A 17740-nucleotide genomic window follows, 5' to 3' on the forward strand; every position below is an offset into this window, starting at 1 on the left:
TAATTCATCCATTCCCATAACAACAACGGTTTGTTGACAGTGAACTAACTAATCACTGACAATCCTTCGGAGGTTAGAAGTCAAAATATCAAAATTTTATTGTGCATTACGTTTATCGCATTTTGGATATTCAGGTTTCAAAATGACCAGTTTGGACTCTAAATGTGAGTAATCTTATGAATAAATCATTGAAATATTGACTTTTTTATAAAGAAACCTTTTTTTAATAGAAACGGTTAATGATGTTGGGTGAGGAACACAATTAAGTTCATTTTCAGTAATTCTAGTAAGGTTGCACCATTAATTAAACAAAGTGGGGGGTCCTGTAAAATTAAAGGGACGTCTAAAAACCGATTTTTTTTTCAACATAGAATGTTGAGTGTGATAAAAAAGTGAGAATGACTGGAAAAAAATACAAGACTTGTAAATCATGAAGATCTTTCTACATACGTTAAATACGTAATTATTGCCGGCTTACACAAGGCTTTTTAGGTCTTGATTTTGCTACAATTAAGAAATATATTTATTGAGGCAATTATGGACCTTTTTGGAGGCTAAAATTGGAAATTTATGGGATTTTTCATCGCTTTGTACCCCTATTATAATTACATATTTTGTAATTCACACACGCGAAAAATATAACAACCTTATTGACAGAAATGGGAGTGGCTTCAGTATGTCCCCAGTAGTATTTTTTTGTTTGACACTTTTTAGTTGGAGGGGTGGACTCAATTTTAAATAATAAAAGCATAATATCAATAAAATGAATAAATAAATAAAAAGGACTTTATTTTTGACTCGGCGAATTTCAGCAATGCTGCTTTTAACCGAGTACATAAATGATCAGTATACATAATAGATAATATTTGGAATACAAAATTATAAAAGATTACCAATGTATCTAAATTCACAATCTTAATAATAATAAAGAAAAACAGAAAAAAATATATAGGTAAATCCAAAATAATGAAATCATAAAAAATTAAATTATGAATTTAACGAACTAAACCATAAATTATAACAAATAACAATAATCCATGCATACAAAACAGTAATGGGCAAGAAGTTCAATGTAATATCTAATTAAAAGACACAAGAAGTAAGCAATAAGATGGAAAAAAATCATGTAAAAAAAGCATTGTTATTAATCTAATAAAGTCTGTCTGTACTTTTTTTTAAAAGCTTGTCTTTGCAAACCTATCAAGCTGGATGGTATTTCATTTAAAAGTTTGCTGGCCTGGTAGCTAAAACAACCTCTGAAAAGGCTTGTTTGGTATTTTGGTATTTCCAGTCGATTTCTGTACCGTCTATTTAAGTTGTGTACAGAAGTTCTATATGAGAGTTTGTCTATTAAATACTGAGGTGTTTGCGTTGTTATGAGATTATTTAGAAAGAAAGCAAAATGCAACTTTTGTCGTTTTTCGATATTAAGCCACTGTAGTTCTTTTATTTTGTGATTTATGTGATCCCTGATTCTTAAATTGAAAATTAATCGTGCACAAGAATTCTGTATCTTTTGCAATTTAAACTTTGTCCCACAATCAATGAAAGTCAACATAGTTGCCATAATTGGTATAAGAGAGCACCAGTGATTCACAAAGTATTTTTTTAAGTGCAAAATTGATAAAATGTTTGCTTTTATAAAGATTTCTCAGCGCATAGTACGCTTTCTGGTATATTTTAGCAAGATGCGATTTAAATCGCAAATTGCTATCTAGAATGATGCCCAAGTTTTTGTACTCAGTAACCACCGGTACTCCCTCGCCCATCATTTTTACGTTTACGTTGGACAATACATAATCCCTCTTGTTACCAAAAAACAGCACCACTGACGTCTTTGGATTCAATTTTAGACCATTTTTATTTTAATAAGCATGAATTTGATCTAAGCATTGGTTAATTTGTCTTTCAGCTTCAAAACAGCCTTCCTTCTCAAAAGAAAACTGAATCTGACTATCATTAGCAAATTGCTTTAATTTACACTTGTTGGTTATACACCGGTGCATGTCCATCGTATAGATTACAAAGAGCAGCGGGCCCAATATTGAACCTTGCGGCACACCTTTTAAAACAGGCAGCACACTCGAAAACTTCTGGTTAATAATCACTCCCTGAGATCTTTGTGTTAAATAACCTCTTAAAAGTTTTATGGTTTGGTCGTTAAATCCATAATACTGTAACTTGGCACACATAAATTCTGGATCCAGCGTGTCAAAGGCCTTGCTGTAGTCAAGTAACACCAGGGCACATTGTTCTCCTTTATCTATCGACTGGATAATTTCATCCAAAAGGTCCAGCAAAGCTGTACCTGTACTAAAACCTGACTGATATTTATAGAAAAGATTATTTTTTTGCAAAAAATCGAAAATTTCATGGTATATTATCTTTTCAAACATTTTAGAAACCACGCACATGCAACAAACTAATTGGCCTTAAGTCTGAGTGACTTTTAGGATCACTATTTTTTGCCAAGGGTAAGACTGTAGCTGTTTTCCATTGTTGGGGAAAAGTGCTAGTTTCAATCATTTGATTAAAAATATGCGTTAAAAACGGAATAATAACTGGACAGCATAGTTTAAGCATTTGAAGCGTAATCTGGTCGGAGCCTGATGCATCTGACGTAAGCGAAGAAATAGCACGCCCGACTTCGTAATCAATAACCAAACGTAAACCAAAAGTGTCTTGAACGGTCGAATTGATTTATTGTATCTGGATCAACATTTGGACATATTTGCTGTACAGATTGAATAAAAAAGTTATTTATTTCATTTGGATCCTGTAGTTGCATGGGAATGTGATAATTGCTTTTATTTTTATTATAAACATTAATATCATTAGGACCCTGCCAAATTTTTTTGCTATTATTTGTGGTGCTCAGAAAATTGAGATAAGCTTTTTTTTCATTGCGAACCGCCCGTGTAAAGAGCTCTGTAGCTCTTTTGTAATCCTCCCAAACACCAACGTTTTTTGACTTTTTGTACTTTGACAAAAGGCTATTTCTATATTATTTCATTGTTTGCAAAACCCCAGTAGACAAAGGAGATTTTGGTCTGGTTACCCTTATTTTACGTTTTGGCGCATGCTTATCAAAAAGTAACAAAATATTATCTGTCAGCGTACTAATTTTGTCATTCAACTGATTGATCAACTTGATCAAATATTTGTCCCCAGTTTAGGTTAAATAAGTCGCTATTAAATTTTTCTAGATCAAAATTCCTGTAGTCACGATACTCGAGAATTTTCGGAGGCAACACTGGCAAATTAATTGTAATATTACAGTATATTAATTGATGATCAGATGTTTCATGCATGTCGTGATGATAGACCTGATCATTCAGCAATTTCTCATTTGAAATGATAATCACATCTATTAAAGAGGCCTTTTTTGATGAAAATCGAGTGGGGTTCATAATAATCTGTCTGACTGAATTAAAAGATTCATTAATAGTCGCATATTCTAACAAGTTTATATTAATATCGCCCAACAAAATCAACTCATCACAAAGAGGTAAAATGTAACCAATAGAATTCTCCAAGAGATTAATTGCATTTAAAGCATTGAATTTTGGAGGGCGATAAAAAATCCCTAATCCCAATTTAATGGTATTTACCTTCATAATAAGCCATTGTTGCTCCAACTCCTCGTTCTTATCATAAGCATCAAATTCAATTACACACAAGTCACTTCTGAAGTAAACACCAACACCACCACCTCTAGTATCACGATCTAATCTTAAAAACCGGTAGCCCTCGATAGACACGTATTCATTAGAAATGCCCTTAGAAAGCCAACTTTCTGAGATAGCCAAAATATCCAATTTAAGACCAAGAAGGCAATTTTTAATATCTACTATGCTTGGCAGCAATGAACATACGTTTAAATGACCCACTTTGAGATTAGATGCCATAAAAAGTTAGAAAAAAAAAACAAATAAATCATACCTTAATATAGTTAGATTTTACATTATTTTCTGAACAAAACACATTTATCAGGTGTTAAAAAGTAGGTATTATTTATTTAAATTATTTGATGTTATGTAATTTAATATATTATAAGTATACATTTTGGAAAAAATATAATTTAGGCTATTTAATTATTAATAGGTAAATAATAACGATGAGGCTTAACGTAAATTAACCTATAGTGAAAACAATAATTATCTTTATTAATGAAACATTGATATAAATAACTAAGCGCAACCATAATCTAATGATTAACAGAGCTACCTCCCGCATGTCAAAGATATTAGATATACGCATTATATAAATAAACAAATACTTACCTATAATAAGACACGACAGCAAATTACCATAATCGTACTAGTACAGTACCAACTCCCAATAAATAATAAAATTATATTTGTTGACGTAAGTGACATTTGACAGTCTTTTTTATTTATGAATTAATCCGTATTCACATATTTGATATTTCTGATTTGCGTGTGGAAATTTGTGTTTATGACCTAAAGAAGTGATGTAAATCTTTCTAAGTTACATAATTTGATTACTTAAGGCTTTAAATTTGAATTAATAGCATATATAATGTGATGGCTAGTCGCAAATAGAGTGTAGTTAATCCGGGTGAAAATTAGAAAATTCTTTATATTTTGCATTTTTTTACTTCATCCTCACTTTTTTATCAATAAAATGTTGAAACATTCTATGTAAAAATTTTCAAAAAAAAAACCTTTTTTTAGACGTTCCTTTAACTTTACCGGACCCCAAAGTAGATCTGATGAAATGGAAACCTGCAAATCAATTTAATGAATTAATTTTTAAATTAAGTATTTGTCATTCAAGTATTAGCAAATATTCTAGCAAGGTTGCTCTAAAAAGTGAATATCATGAATCTGAAGAATTGAAGATGGCTGGTAGGCGCCATCCTGGAAAAAAAATTAAATGGAAAGGGTGGTCTTGTGGCACATCATTTTGAAGCTCCTGACGAGTTCTTTATAACACTAGAATATAAATTCAATACTTTTACCTACTACAAAGTGGTGGTACATTTAAGAATTACCTGAATACATTAACATTTAACTTGATATTATATCGAATAAATACATTGAGTTCAATTGAGAAGATGCTGGAAATTGTTGCCTTGAACTTCTTGATACGAGAACAGTCGGTCCAAAATTTTACACCGAACATTTTCACGTACACTAACATCGATATTTCTACAAATATTTGTTATTGTCTGTTCTAAATCCAATACTGAAACAGGTTCAGTTTCGTACATCATTTGCTTTAAATAGCCACATAAAAAAAAGTCTAGAGGTGTCAAATCTGGCGAGCGAGCTGGCCATTCCACAGGTCCTCGATGGCCAATCCAACGACCGGGGAAATTGTTATCTAAATAGTTCCGAACTTATCCCTACCCAAACGTTTATTTTTTCTGGATATTGAGTATGAGTTTCCCGGAAGACGTGAGGATTAGTGTCACTCCAATAACGAAAATTTTGTCTATGAACATTACTATTGAGAAAAAATTTACATTCATCACTAAAACAAATATTATGGAGATAGGTAGGATGCCGTGCATTGGTTTCCGTCATAATTTCGCAGAATTCTGTTCTTCGATCAGGGTTATCTTCAGTTAACTGGTGTAATTTTTATCATTCTTGTTTTTTATTGTTTATTTTGACCCGTAAGTGTGATAATTCTAGTGAAGTTTTGAAATTAAAAGAAATAAATTATTGTTTTGCTTTCAGGCGAAATAAAACAATGCCTGGATCCGACCGTCGACATCTCGCACTACTGCGAAGAAGATTCCGAAAAATCGTTTGCAGAAATCATCGGGTGTATCGAAAACTTGATAATAAGCGACCAGTTTTACGAAATCCAGAGTAGATTCCTTGAAGAGTACTACGGGGAGTTCGAGGATGAGGAGGAAAACCGCCTAATTTACATGGACATTTTCAAAAACTACTTGGAAACGGTCGAGAAGTATATTGAGGAGGAACTGTTGAAAAAAATTCCGGAGTTTAGTTTGAAGACTTTCGAGAGTCAACTGGAGTAAGTGTTTTTGAATATTAAAAGTGTTTTTTTAATGGTAACTTTTAGGCAAAGATCTAACGAGTTAGATGGGGAAGTTTACGAAATGTTGTCCACTTTTTGGAACTTCGACTCATTCAAGTCCATGTTTTTAGAGTATAAAAAGGTTAGTGAAAAACGATCAGTTTCCCAGGCTTATTTGCATATTTTCTAGTTGAAACAAGGCCACATCGTCGACTTCAGCAAGGACATCTTAGTAACGAAATACCACGTAAATGAAACGGAGTTTCTTTAGCAAAAAAACTTTTAATACAAGACTTACATAAAGAACATAATTTTAAACTAAACCTAATGCATTAAAATTTCCATTTGAACTAAGCGACTGTTAGTGTCCCCTGGTAACCTGTAAGGCAGCATTCCAGCGTAGTTTGTTAGAGCTTTTGCTTGTTGTCTCAGATAAGAGAGTTGCTGTAAAAAATAGGCAATTTGTAGTCAAATTTTCAATAAATTTTCATTCATTTTAGGTAGACGAATTAATATTTTTCTCAATATAACCTATATTTAAATACTAATGGTAAATTTTCTTAAGTTATGCAGCATTAGTGTCCTAGGAGATATAACCCCTTTAATATGAAAATCCAATATTCATTTATATAACGCTTGGTAAAGGTGGATCGAAAAAACTACTGAATTTCGCGAATAAATTGTTATTTTCTTATCAGACCCAAAACATGTTATTTTGACTTCTCAGACCATTATAATTTATATCTGGTTGACGTTTCGATTTATAAACTTGTCTTCAAGAATACGAATACAATATGTAATTTAAATGCGTCTTAAGATTAATGTTATGAATAATAGTAAGGAATTAATTATCTTTTAAATCGGACGATTTGTTCTGATACCATTCGCTGACTAATCGTTAAATAATGGCCATCTCTATCAATAATTTTATTATCGTAAATAGAAACTGCATGGTAGCATATTTTTGTAAACTCAATAACTGAAATTATAAGTGAGTATACAGTGACTATCACAGGACTATATATTAAATTAAACGTTCTTAGTTTTTTTTTAACGTACGGATTTTTGATTAATATGATTTGGATGTTAATAATTTCCATCAAAAAGAGATCGAGAACTAGTTTTAAATGCCCGGCATAAAAAGAAAAATTACTCCAAATGTTTGGGACCTACACTACCGCTCAAAAGTATTTGCCCATATATGACTGTTGTAAAGTTATAACTAAAAATAATAAACCCATCAGTTATTCTTATGAAACGGTTTATTTATAACAAAATGAATATAAACAATATATTTTTCAATTAACTAAATTTAAGAAAATCAAATTTTGGATTCATCTACATGTCCGCCTCGATTTTTAATAACAGCTTCACAGAGTTTCATCCCACAGTAACTCGATAGGATTGAGGTCCGCTGATTGTGGGGGGCATACCATAACTTTCAGAAGATGTTGCCTTTGTAATTGACCTAAATATTGCTTGCACAATAATTTCGACGTGTGCTTGGGGTCATTGTCATGTTGAAAGATTTTCCCCAATTATTGTGACTTAAAATTGTTTTGTAAACCTCTTTTCGAAGAATTCCCTCTATTCTAATTAGATCGCCTACTGCAGATCCTCCGAAACAATCCCACACCATCACCGAACCACCACCGTGTTTAACTGAAGCCACCGTACAGTTCTCAGCGACCCTTTCATTGGCATAACGGCGAACAAAAACTCGCCTCTTCGTTCCAAAAACCTCGAATTTCGACTCGTTACTCCAGAGAACTTTCTTCCAGTCATCAATGGTCCACCATTCTTTGTGTGATTGGGCCCACTCAACTCTTTTCTTCTTATTAACATCCTTCAGTAGCGGTTTTGATACAGCTAAACGTCCTTTAAGACCAGTATTATAAAGTCGCCGTTTTACTGTCGAAAGACTGACCGCTTTTTTACGCTCCTTGTTGATTTTTTGCTGTGATTTCAGGAGCGGTAAGGCGTCTATTACGTTTTCTTGTAATTAATATTTAAATCCTCCTTTGAAGTTGTTGCCTTTGGCCCTCTCGATCGAGGTTTGTTGCTAATAGTCCCTTCTCTGGTGAATTGCCTAACATCATAATCGACAGTCCGCCTTGGAATTCCCAAATCCGTCGAAATTTGACGGTTAGTCTTTCCAGCCTTATGAAGTCCAATGATAATACCTTTTGTTTCTACCGATAACTCTTCTGTTTTAGCCATTTTAAAGAATGTTGAAAAACCAGCAAAGAAACAACGACAATCGTCAATAAGCAAGCGAAATTATTTACCAATGTTACACAAAATCAATTCTTGAAGACTAAACACCTTTAAATGTTTCAAATTTCATCGGAAATGAGCTGTAAACAAATAAGTTTTTTAGAAGAAGTGCATATTTTCACTACATTTTTGTTATTTGCCAGACTATTTTTAAAGACTCAGTGTTTTTCAACGAACCATAGCTGATAGGTATGCTGTTTAAGCATATATGCAATTTACAAAAGAGATACAATCTAAACATAGGTATAAAGATAAGATTTTTGTATCTAATTTAAAATATTAAAAAGAATACATGGTGGGCAAATACTTTTGAGCGGTAGTATATAAGGAATATTGAAAAACATAATAAGTATCCTAATAACCTAAAAGAAATGCCATCAAATATTAGGAAGAAGGAACAATGACTGGAATAAAATTGAAAATGATTAGCATACAACATTAATATGGAAAATGACTCCAAACATCTCAATCAGATATGAGTCTGAAATCCCAAGCATTCTAATAACCGAAAAAAATAAGGAATAAAATATCTTAAAACGAAAGTCAGTCAATTGTATTTCAATACTTGAAATCTATAAAAAAAGGCCTGGAATAAAATAATAAATGACTGCAAAAGCCTGAATTATTGAAAAAAAAATCTGAAGCGAATGGAAGTCACACCAAATACCCGAAAGATATTTAAAAAAATTAAAAGTTTTAAATTCCTGGAATAAAACTATTTTTCTTTCCAAACGTCTGGAACAAGGAAGTTTTTGAAAATCGGGAAGATCTGAAAAATTAATTAAAAATATTCCAATAAAACAACACTTTCGTTTAATTGACACTAAAGGAAAAATGATGTTAGCATCTTCAAGAAAAGATTAAAACTGTTAGTTTTAACTGTGGTTGTTTCATAACATAACATAACAATTAGTGAGATCACAAAGAATAATTACGTATAATCCAATTATTAAAAGTGATGAAAAATATCACTATTTGTCTTTTATTGGCTCTATTCGTCCAAAATTTCGTCACATCAACCCCAAACTAGTATTTTATATATAAAGTGGACTTCGGATATAACAAACCCGTTTGAAGTGAACATTCGGTTATAGTAAACGCCTATTCAAATACCCAAAAAAACTACCATATGAACAATGTAATTTTTTTCCGTTTATAGCGAACCCGGTTATAATGAACTCTCGGGTAAAGTGAACTAAATTTTATCAAGACCGAGAAAAATATTTCGCTTATAGTGAACTTTTCGGGGAATCCCACGGTAATTCCCCGAGAATTAAATTTAGCACGATCGCCGTTGTTTTGTTTTCAGTGGCATTTCACTTCACGCATTACTTACTGTGAGTTATTAATACGAGTGTTTTGCTGTTTTGTGCTGGGTGCTAAGTCTTGGATAGTCAAAATGGAAAAGCAAAAGCGTAAAGCTTTAACATTAAAAGAAAAATATGACATTATTCAAAAAATGAAAAGTGGTGTTAAACAGAGTGATATTTGTCGTGAATTAAATTTGCCAAAATCAACCGTTTGCATAGTTTGGAAAAAGAGGGAAGAGATTTTATCAGCATATGGTAAAGTTAATGCAAAGTGTAAAAGACTTAGAAAATCGGCTCATGAAGGGGTTGATTGGAGTTTTACAGTGGTTTACACAACAAAGAAAGGAAAACGTTCCATTAAGTGGTCCTATTCTTCCTATGACATTTTTAATGCTGACGAGACCGGACTTTTCTATAAACTAACCCCAGATAAAACTTTAAAATTTGTTGGAGAAACCTGTGCTGGCGGAAAACTTTCTAAAGTTAGAATAACAGTGCTAGTCGCTGCAAACATGTCTGGAACAGAAAAAAGAAAAGGGTAACTAACATTGTTTCTGTCATCCTCCACTACATTTATTTGAAAAATCATCTATCCTACATGTTTCGAACATATAAGGGATATACAATGAGGGTTTTCGTCACAACATATATCTCAACAATAAATAAAAGGGCATATTAAGATGCATGAGAAGGGACTAAACAGCTTAGTTCTTGTTGACATAGCAATTATCCTAGTTTTGTAATTATGTGATTTTAATGTTTGTATAGACCCTGTTTAGTCCCTTCTCATGCATCTTAATATGCCCTTTTATTTATTGTTGAGATTTTAACTTTTGACTTTGCCAGTAGCACGATAGCTTGTTATATGTTGTGACGAAAACCCTCATTGTATATCCCTGATGATGGATATCTTATAAGTCCGAAACATGTAGGATTGATGATTTTTCAAATAAATTTAGTGGAGAATGACAGAAACAATTTTAGTTACCCTTTGACTTATTAACTACACTGCAAGTATGGACTACTTTTTCAACTTTAGAAAAAAGAAAGTTGCTTGTTATCGGTAAATCCGCCAATCCTAGATGTTTTAAAAACAAAATGTTGCCAGTTAAATACAGAGCAAACAGTAAGGCATGGATGACATCTAATTTGTTTACTGAAGAGTTGCTCCAGTGGAATGCAGAGTTACAGAAGAACAAGAGGAAAATATTACTATTAGTCGATAATTGTCCAGGAAATTCCCGAAGTTCCTCTAAACCAAATTAAATTGGTCTTTATGCCTCCTAATACCAGTTCAAACCTGCATCCTATGGATCAAGGAGTAATTCTTTCATTGAAGAGAAAAATAATGATAATAAAAATGTTACAGGCAATTGATAATGGACAAGAGGACCCCTAAAGGGATATATAAGTAACATAAGTTTTTCAAACAGACTTATACAAACCAAGATTTCTCAGTACATATACTAAGTAGTTACAGACACGTAGATTATGACTTAGTAACTATGTACATATTGTATATGTGTTATAAAAACTGTATGTGCTGTTTATCCTTATAATAAAAGCTAGTTATAATCTTTATTTCATTTAATGATTAAAATACATATACATACATATTCTAAAATTAACACCATGCTGTTTTTCTTTTAAAGTGAACTTCGGCTATAGTGAACCTATTTTGATGTATTTTTCAAGTTCACTATATCCGGAGTTGACTGTAGTTCCGAACAAATTCTGGAGAAAGAATTTGTTTGGAACTATATATCAATATCCAATAGATTCACTGGTGTGGCAAAATATAAGAAAAACATTAACTCCCAAAAAAAAGCAAAACTTACCATTTCTACTGAGCCGTCTTGATACCTCGGCACAAATTCACTATTGGCCTTGATCTTTTGATACTGCGCAAACAGCATATTCATCGTGGCCAATAACACGTCCGGTATAACTTTACACACTTCCGCTGTCAAACCTTTGAAGGTTTGCACCCTATCGTTGACATCTTCCATTCTGAAGGGCACTAGTTGTAGATCGTTTAACATCTAACCCAAAAAAAAATAAAAAGCAATAAAATTGGTGTTAATAATTTATAAGATGAGTTAACTCACTTTTAAGGCCTGCGCGTACTCTTTGGCATGATACAAATCGAAAAAGTTGATGAGTTCTTTTAGTTTCAAGAATGAATTGACCAAAGACGAGTTGCATCTGTAACCCTCTCGGGAGAATCGATCAGCGAATACGATCGCCCTGTCGTATAGTCTCGCTCTTAGTGAGCCAGGCTCGCCCTCCGATTGCACTACTTGGGATAACATCGTGCATAAGAATGTCAGGATCTCTTCTTGGTTCTGGAAATTGCGTTCGTATGGTAAAAGTAGGAAAATTGTTGAATGTTGAAAAGTTATTTAAAGACGTAAGCATAAGGGCGTTGATCACATTATCTCCAAAACCAGATACTCGATAAGCAGGGTTTTCATTCTTAATTCTTTTAATATATAAATAGAACTTAAAACCATTTGTACAAAACTAATAAGTAGACTAAAAATTGATCTTATAATTAATTATTGACTGAACTAAATTATTCTCAAGTCATCGGTACGGTAGAAGCAAGGTTGGTATGATTTTAATCTTGTGTAAAATCAATTGATTCATTTTAATTCATAATTTAAATTCAATGTTCCTGTTTTTCGGTAGTTTTTGTTGTATTTATTTATCTGAGTAATTTTCTCTATAGTAAAATCCGCTAAGTCAATGGGTCTGTGCAACATATGCATATTTTTTTTGAGATGTATATGATTAATCATTGTTTATAATCGCCGCGCAGGTCGTTTTCACTAAATTGCAAAATATGCAATATTATATTATATATGAACAAAATGTTCTTGAATTTGAGTACCATCAATACAGAAATCATAAATAAAACAATTTGCCTTACGGGTTAAAGTGACCACTGTAAATTTTTTTAACTTTAAAAGACATCTGATTACTTCTAAACCAATAGACTATAGAATATCGATCATATTTCAATTTTTAAAGGCCTTTCTTAACAGATATTTGTTTTAAAAAACTGAAAATCGTCAGCATACATTAAACTTGCAAATGAAGAGACACAATAAGGTAAGACATCAATAAAAAGTACAAAAAGTAAGTTTACTACCTTAAGCAACTCCTGAAATTGATATAAATAAATGAGATTTAATTAAATTAAAAGCTTTTTCTAAAAAACCAAATCTTACCAATTTATTCAAAAGTAGACAATGATTTACCTTGTCAAATTCCTCCTCACAATCAGTGTACAGGAGATTCAATTGCTCCTTTGACTGAAAGATTTGGTCTGAGAGGATATAAAAATTTGTAATTGTGGATTTGTCACTAACAAAACAGTGCTGACACTTGTTAGTATTATGTTTTACATGTTCATAATATATATTATCATAAAGGATATTTTCTATTTATATTTTATATAAATCATTTAGGAGGTTAATATTTCTATAATAAAATATATCATTTTTGTTATCTTTTTTTATGTAAAAATCAGAGCAGCCAGATGTTCCATACACAGACTCAAAATGTTAATTAATTTTTTTTGTATCAAGGGGTTTACCAAAATTGATATGTGAATATATTGAAAAAGATCTAGAAAGTGCTTAGATCTGCAGATTTGCAAGTGCAAAGATCTAAGTCTTTTTCTATTGAGTTCTATTGAGTCGATATTCAATACAGTCAGGGCTCTCCTTACTACTTGTCTAATGATAAAGTTTATTTTCCTTTTTAATTTTATGCTTTAAATAAAGGGAAAACCAGTTAGGAAATTTAGTAGAGGTATTGGATTTTTGAAATCGAATGGTCTAAAAAATTGATATATCCCATCACAAAATATATTAAAAGCCATACAAACTTGCTAATATTTAAACACGTAGTTAAATTTAAAAATGTAGATTAAAAACGTAGTTTTACATTCAGAAACTAATTGATTAAGAGTGAAGAAATTACCTTTGACATTGTTATAGGTATATTTTTACTCGTTACTACCAAAAAATTCTGTTTTTTGCTAAGTGAAAGATTATACGAAATACAACAAAAATTGTAAAAATGTCAAATATAAGAATAATCTTTAATAAAATTTAAATTTAATACATTTCTAATGGGAATTAAGGGTATTCAAATCCAAATAAAATGCTATATACAATTTATTCTATTGAATATCCTAGAACTGCGAAAATTGGAACTTATGTATTTTAAGAGATTCGTATTTAGAAATTGCAAGAATCAATAGAACAACTAACTCTATATCTTACAATTTTTACCAATACGAAATCGTCATATTTTTTTACAATAGTACTGCGACACCCTCATATTTTCAACAAATATTTCTGAGAGCTGTCAGGGAAGGAAAAAATCTAAACTGTGTAATTTTTTATCAAAAACTGTAAATGTTTTCTCTGTAAATTTTATATGATTGACTTGCGTTGGTATGTACCGACTTGGCAATGTTCTCCGACACAAAAAGAAATATAAAAAATTAAAACACCAGATCTATCAGGTGTTTATATCGACGTTTCGACAAATATTATTTTCATCCTCAGGATATTAAACAAATTTACATCTTTTTTTGTATTATAATCTAATATAAGCTCTAAAGATTTTAAAATACCTAATGTTTAAAACAATGAGATGATAAAAACAACTTTATAGAAAACACATTAGCATAATATTATACAAAAAAGAATAATTAAAAATTGATAGAAAATAAATATTATAAAGTTAGTCATCTTAAAAAAAAAATTAACAAGATTTTTTTAATTAAAAAAAAAAGTACTAGAATATTTTCTTTATAGGGAACATTAATAATTAACAAAGGAGAAAACCAGATATATTAGGTACTTACCGACACTCTTAGATTCATTGCTTCTTATTATAAATATTATAAAGAAGATTCTGTGAATATTCTCCATGTTAACAGAATTACAGTAGTCATACAGTCCCAACACATACAATTTGATATTATATTTTACTTGTTTTTGTCTTTAAATAGATCTTGGTCTAGGACAAATAGCAGCCAAGTGGTTTAAACTATTACGATTAAACGAAAAGTTTCTTCCTTATCTGTGAACCCATCAAGAATTTAACTTCTAGTTTCGACACTAAGATGTGAAGAAACGTTCCTATATTGTCATATTATGATAATGAGTACATTTTTTACAATAATATAAACTCTCGAAAATTCGTTTTCCGTTGCTTTTATAATAGGCTTGGATCTACACATATTTTAAGCTTTTTCTCATAATTTCAATTATGTTTCTAAAATATATTTGTATGTTCACATGAAAATTCAGTCCTTCCGCCATCCGAATTTTGTTTCCGGTAAAAATACAAGCATTGTAAGCCTTTGCCCATAATTTTAGGCGTGGTTTTCAGAAAGATTGCGAAACTAGACCTTCACCTTATTTTTACATGTACAGGATGTCGTATATTTAAGTTATAGACCTATTTTATTATTCTTGTTAAACTTAATGCTTTGACTATTTAAGTGGGAATTTATCGATTAGGTTGAAGTATGACTTATCTAAACCCTCAGTTTCTCGTTTCTTATTCACTGAATTCTTTGCTTTTTTTTTAACTGTCTCTGTACATTCTTGAATTTCAGTCTGTTTCTAAAAATATGCTGCGGGGATATGATCGACGTTTCTTCATAATTAAATTGGTGATCAACTTTTATGGCATAATCTACCAGAGCCTTTTTCCATTTGATGTAGCCAAGTTAGGTGAGATTCTTGTTATTAAATATCTATCTGTTTATTCGACATAGTCTTTTTCAAGTGTCATAGACAAGTTTCAGCGGATAATTATTTTTTAATTAAAAAATATTGTCGAGTTTTTTTTCTGATAGTCTGAATATAAAAGAGAAATGGCTCTATATTTTGAATTTTTTGTGAAAAAGTAAGTTTTCATTGAAAATTCAAGAATCTCTCTGGAAAAATTCGCCTTTTGATACCAATCCGTTATAATTAGGTACTGTTCGGTTCTGATTGCTGTAATATCCAAGGTAGATATTTTATTTTTACGTTCTACTGCAAATTGCAACTTTGGATGAAAACTATTAAAAATGTCAAGCACATTATCAACCTGGTCATAAGGTACTAGAGTGAGTATATGATCCCCGTACCTCCCATAGAATGGTAACATGCCTATGCAAATATTTTGCAGTTCCGAAAGTACTACGGCTGAATAAACAGAAGTTAAACATTACCCATACCAAGACCGTAAATCTGTTTGTAGAATTTGGCCTCAAAATTAAAATAACTGCTCTCAAAAGTGAAATTTAACAGTTTTAGAAATTGCTAAAGAAATTACTTGCAATTATTTTTGTTTTAATTATTTTTTTGTATTTTATGGTAATGTGATTTCTGTAAAGTTGTTTGAATTTTAAATTTTTTAAGCTTAGATTAGGTAGCTCTCGCCTTATAATACAAAAGTATGTAAATTCTTTTAGTATCCTGAGGATAACATTAAAATTTGTCAAAACGTCGGTATAAATACCGGTCGGTATAGATCTCAGTGTTTTAATTCTATTGGTCCTACATAACAAACCCATATTGTAAATACTTTCTGGATCACAAACACACCTTTGAGAAATATAGAAAATTAGGTATTTTTTTAGTTCATCACCTTACTTCATGTAATGAAGTTGCGTTAAAATTGCAAAGTAATATGCTTACCATATTATAAACAACAGAAAATAATAAACTGAAGCCTATTTTTCTACTTACATTAGCAATATCAAAAATATCAATGGCCTCCTCGTGCAACCCCTTCTTAACCAAATTGTTCCCAATAATAGCAGCAATTCCATCGGCCGTAACGCCGGAATCAGCGAATTGATCCACCAAACCCTTGGTTCTGATCCCGTTCCTTTGTATTTTACCCAATAACTTTTCGTACTCCTTGGTGTGTATGGCCAAATCGGCCACACATACCTTAAACAAGTTCTCACCCGAATCTTCCGTAAAGTTTCTCAAAAAATAGAAATAGTGCAAGGCCTCATTCAGGCAGCTAAATTCGAAATTGCGCACGTAAACCATAATCAATCTGGCCAAGTTGAGCCGACGCGCTGGCTTAGGATCAGCGGGATCGATAAAGACTAAAACGAAATAATTATTAACGTTTACAACGAGCGGATCTATTAGGTCCATGGATCAAATGATAGACTATTTTTATTTAGTTACAAGGATTGATTTTGAGGGTTAAATTAGTGCAGGATTATCTCTAGGATCAAAAAAAAATTAGTCTACCCTGTGGGAAGCATCAAATTCGCGTATCAAATAGTCCTCATGACATCATTTGATCCAAGTATTAAATATTTGGTATAAGCGTTGTAAACGTAGCTATTGAGAACAGTGGTGCAATTATAAAAAACACTTACTCAACGGGGCACTAGTGTCATGAGGTGCGGCGATAAGATACAGTTCGTTTAAAGCTATGGCCATATGTACGGCGTGAACTTTAAAACGCTCGACGCGCGATAGAAATTCGATTGCCGCCTCAAATTGCCCAGTGAGGGCCAACACTTGGAAATATAAGTGAGGCTGGTTGAACGCGTCGTAATGACTCTCGCCGTATTCCTCTAAAATCACTTGCTGCAGTTCATTGTAATGGATGTGGTCCTCTTTGGGGTTGTCGACCCTTACTAGGCTTAGTTTGAGCCATAAATAGTCGTCGGCTGTTCGAGCCACTTCGGAATGTTCATCGGAAATGTCGCAACAGCCCAGTACAGACCACACGATACGTTTGAAAGGATCGGTTTCGTTTCGGATAAATCTTCGGTAGGAAAATCTGAAAAATATTTATTAATACATTAGATAATATGCGTTTGTACAAATCAAAATGTAATCGCTAAAAAAATATAACAAACAGCGCGACTAAAGAAAACAAATTTTTATACACAATCGGCATAATTGCGAGTAATGACTTTGAAATATAAAAATGTCTATCCAGATACTTAAATATCTAGAAGAACAATTTAAAGAAATTTTTAAAATTCTCATGCTTTTGGCACTATTTTTTTATTTATTATATTTTTAGCATTGCAGCCCATGTATAGAGCTAAAGGTTACAATAATGTTTTCATAATTTTTAAGATA

At 31.7% G+C, this 17740-nt stretch overlaps 3 protein-coding genes across 4 annotated transcripts in view; 1 reads left to right on the forward strand and 2 right to left on the reverse strand.

Moving 5' to 3' along the window:
• LOC126740606 (protein PALS2) overlaps nt 1–3642 on the reverse strand; it is a 65839-nt gene extending 62197 nt beyond the window's left edge. The window contains exon 1 of the mRNA XM_050446703.1: nt 3612–3642. Within this exon, the coding sequence (XP_050302660.1) occupies nt 3612–3627 (16 nt within the window). The 5' untranslated portion in view covers nt 3628–3642. The remainder of the gene's footprint in view (nt 1–3611) is intronic.
• Nucleotides 1–6520, forward strand: LOC126740614 (ADP-ribosylation factor-like protein 2-binding protein). Its single transcript, XM_050446721.1, has 4 exons — nt 1–164; nt 5709–6012; nt 6061–6157; nt 6206–6520. The coding sequence occupies exons 1-4, from the start codon at nt 143–145 to the stop codon at nt 6284–6286; spliced, it is 504 nt and encodes a 167-aa protein (XP_050302678.1). The 5' UTR covers nt 1–142; the 3' UTR covers nt 6287–6520.
• Nucleotides 6278–17740, reverse strand: part of LOC126740605 (nuclear pore complex protein Nup93-like) — a 24758-nt gene continuing 13295 nt past the window's right edge. For both annotated transcript variants that reach the window (XM_050446699.1, XM_050446698.1), the window contains 5 exons: nt 17023–17432; nt 16370–16740; nt 11711–11947; nt 11441–11644; nt 6278–6459 (listed from right to left, as the gene is read on the reverse strand). In XM_050446699.1, coding sequence (XP_050302656.1) covers nt 6340–6459; nt 11441–11644; nt 11711–11947; nt 16370–16740; nt 17023–17432 — 1342 coding nt within the window. In that variant the 3' untranslated portion in view covers nt 6278–6339. The remainder of the gene's footprint in view (nt 6460–11440; nt 11645–11710; nt 11948–16369; nt 16741–17022; nt 17433–17740) is intronic.

The sequence above is a fragment of the Anthonomus grandis genome, chromosome 9 (assembly GCF_022605725.1).
Source record: "Anthonomus grandis grandis chromosome 9, icAntGran1.3, whole genome shotgun sequence".
Lineage (NCBI taxonomy): Eukaryota > Metazoa > Arthropoda > Insecta > Coleoptera > Curculionidae > Anthonomus > Anthonomus grandis.

Bases quoted from the DNA above. Each gene is read 5' to 3' on its own strand.
- LOC126740614 (XM_050446721.1), top strand. From the start codon at position 143: ATGACCAGTTTGGACTCTAAAT. The intron at 165-5,708 runs GTGAGTAATCTT...TTTTGCTTTCAG, and splicing joins GACCAGTTTGGACTCTAAAT to GCGAAATAAAACAATGCCTG. The intron at 6,158-6,205 runs GTTAGTGAAAAA...CATATTTTCTAG, and splicing joins TGTTTTTAGAGTATAAAAAG to TTGAAACAAGGCCACATCGT.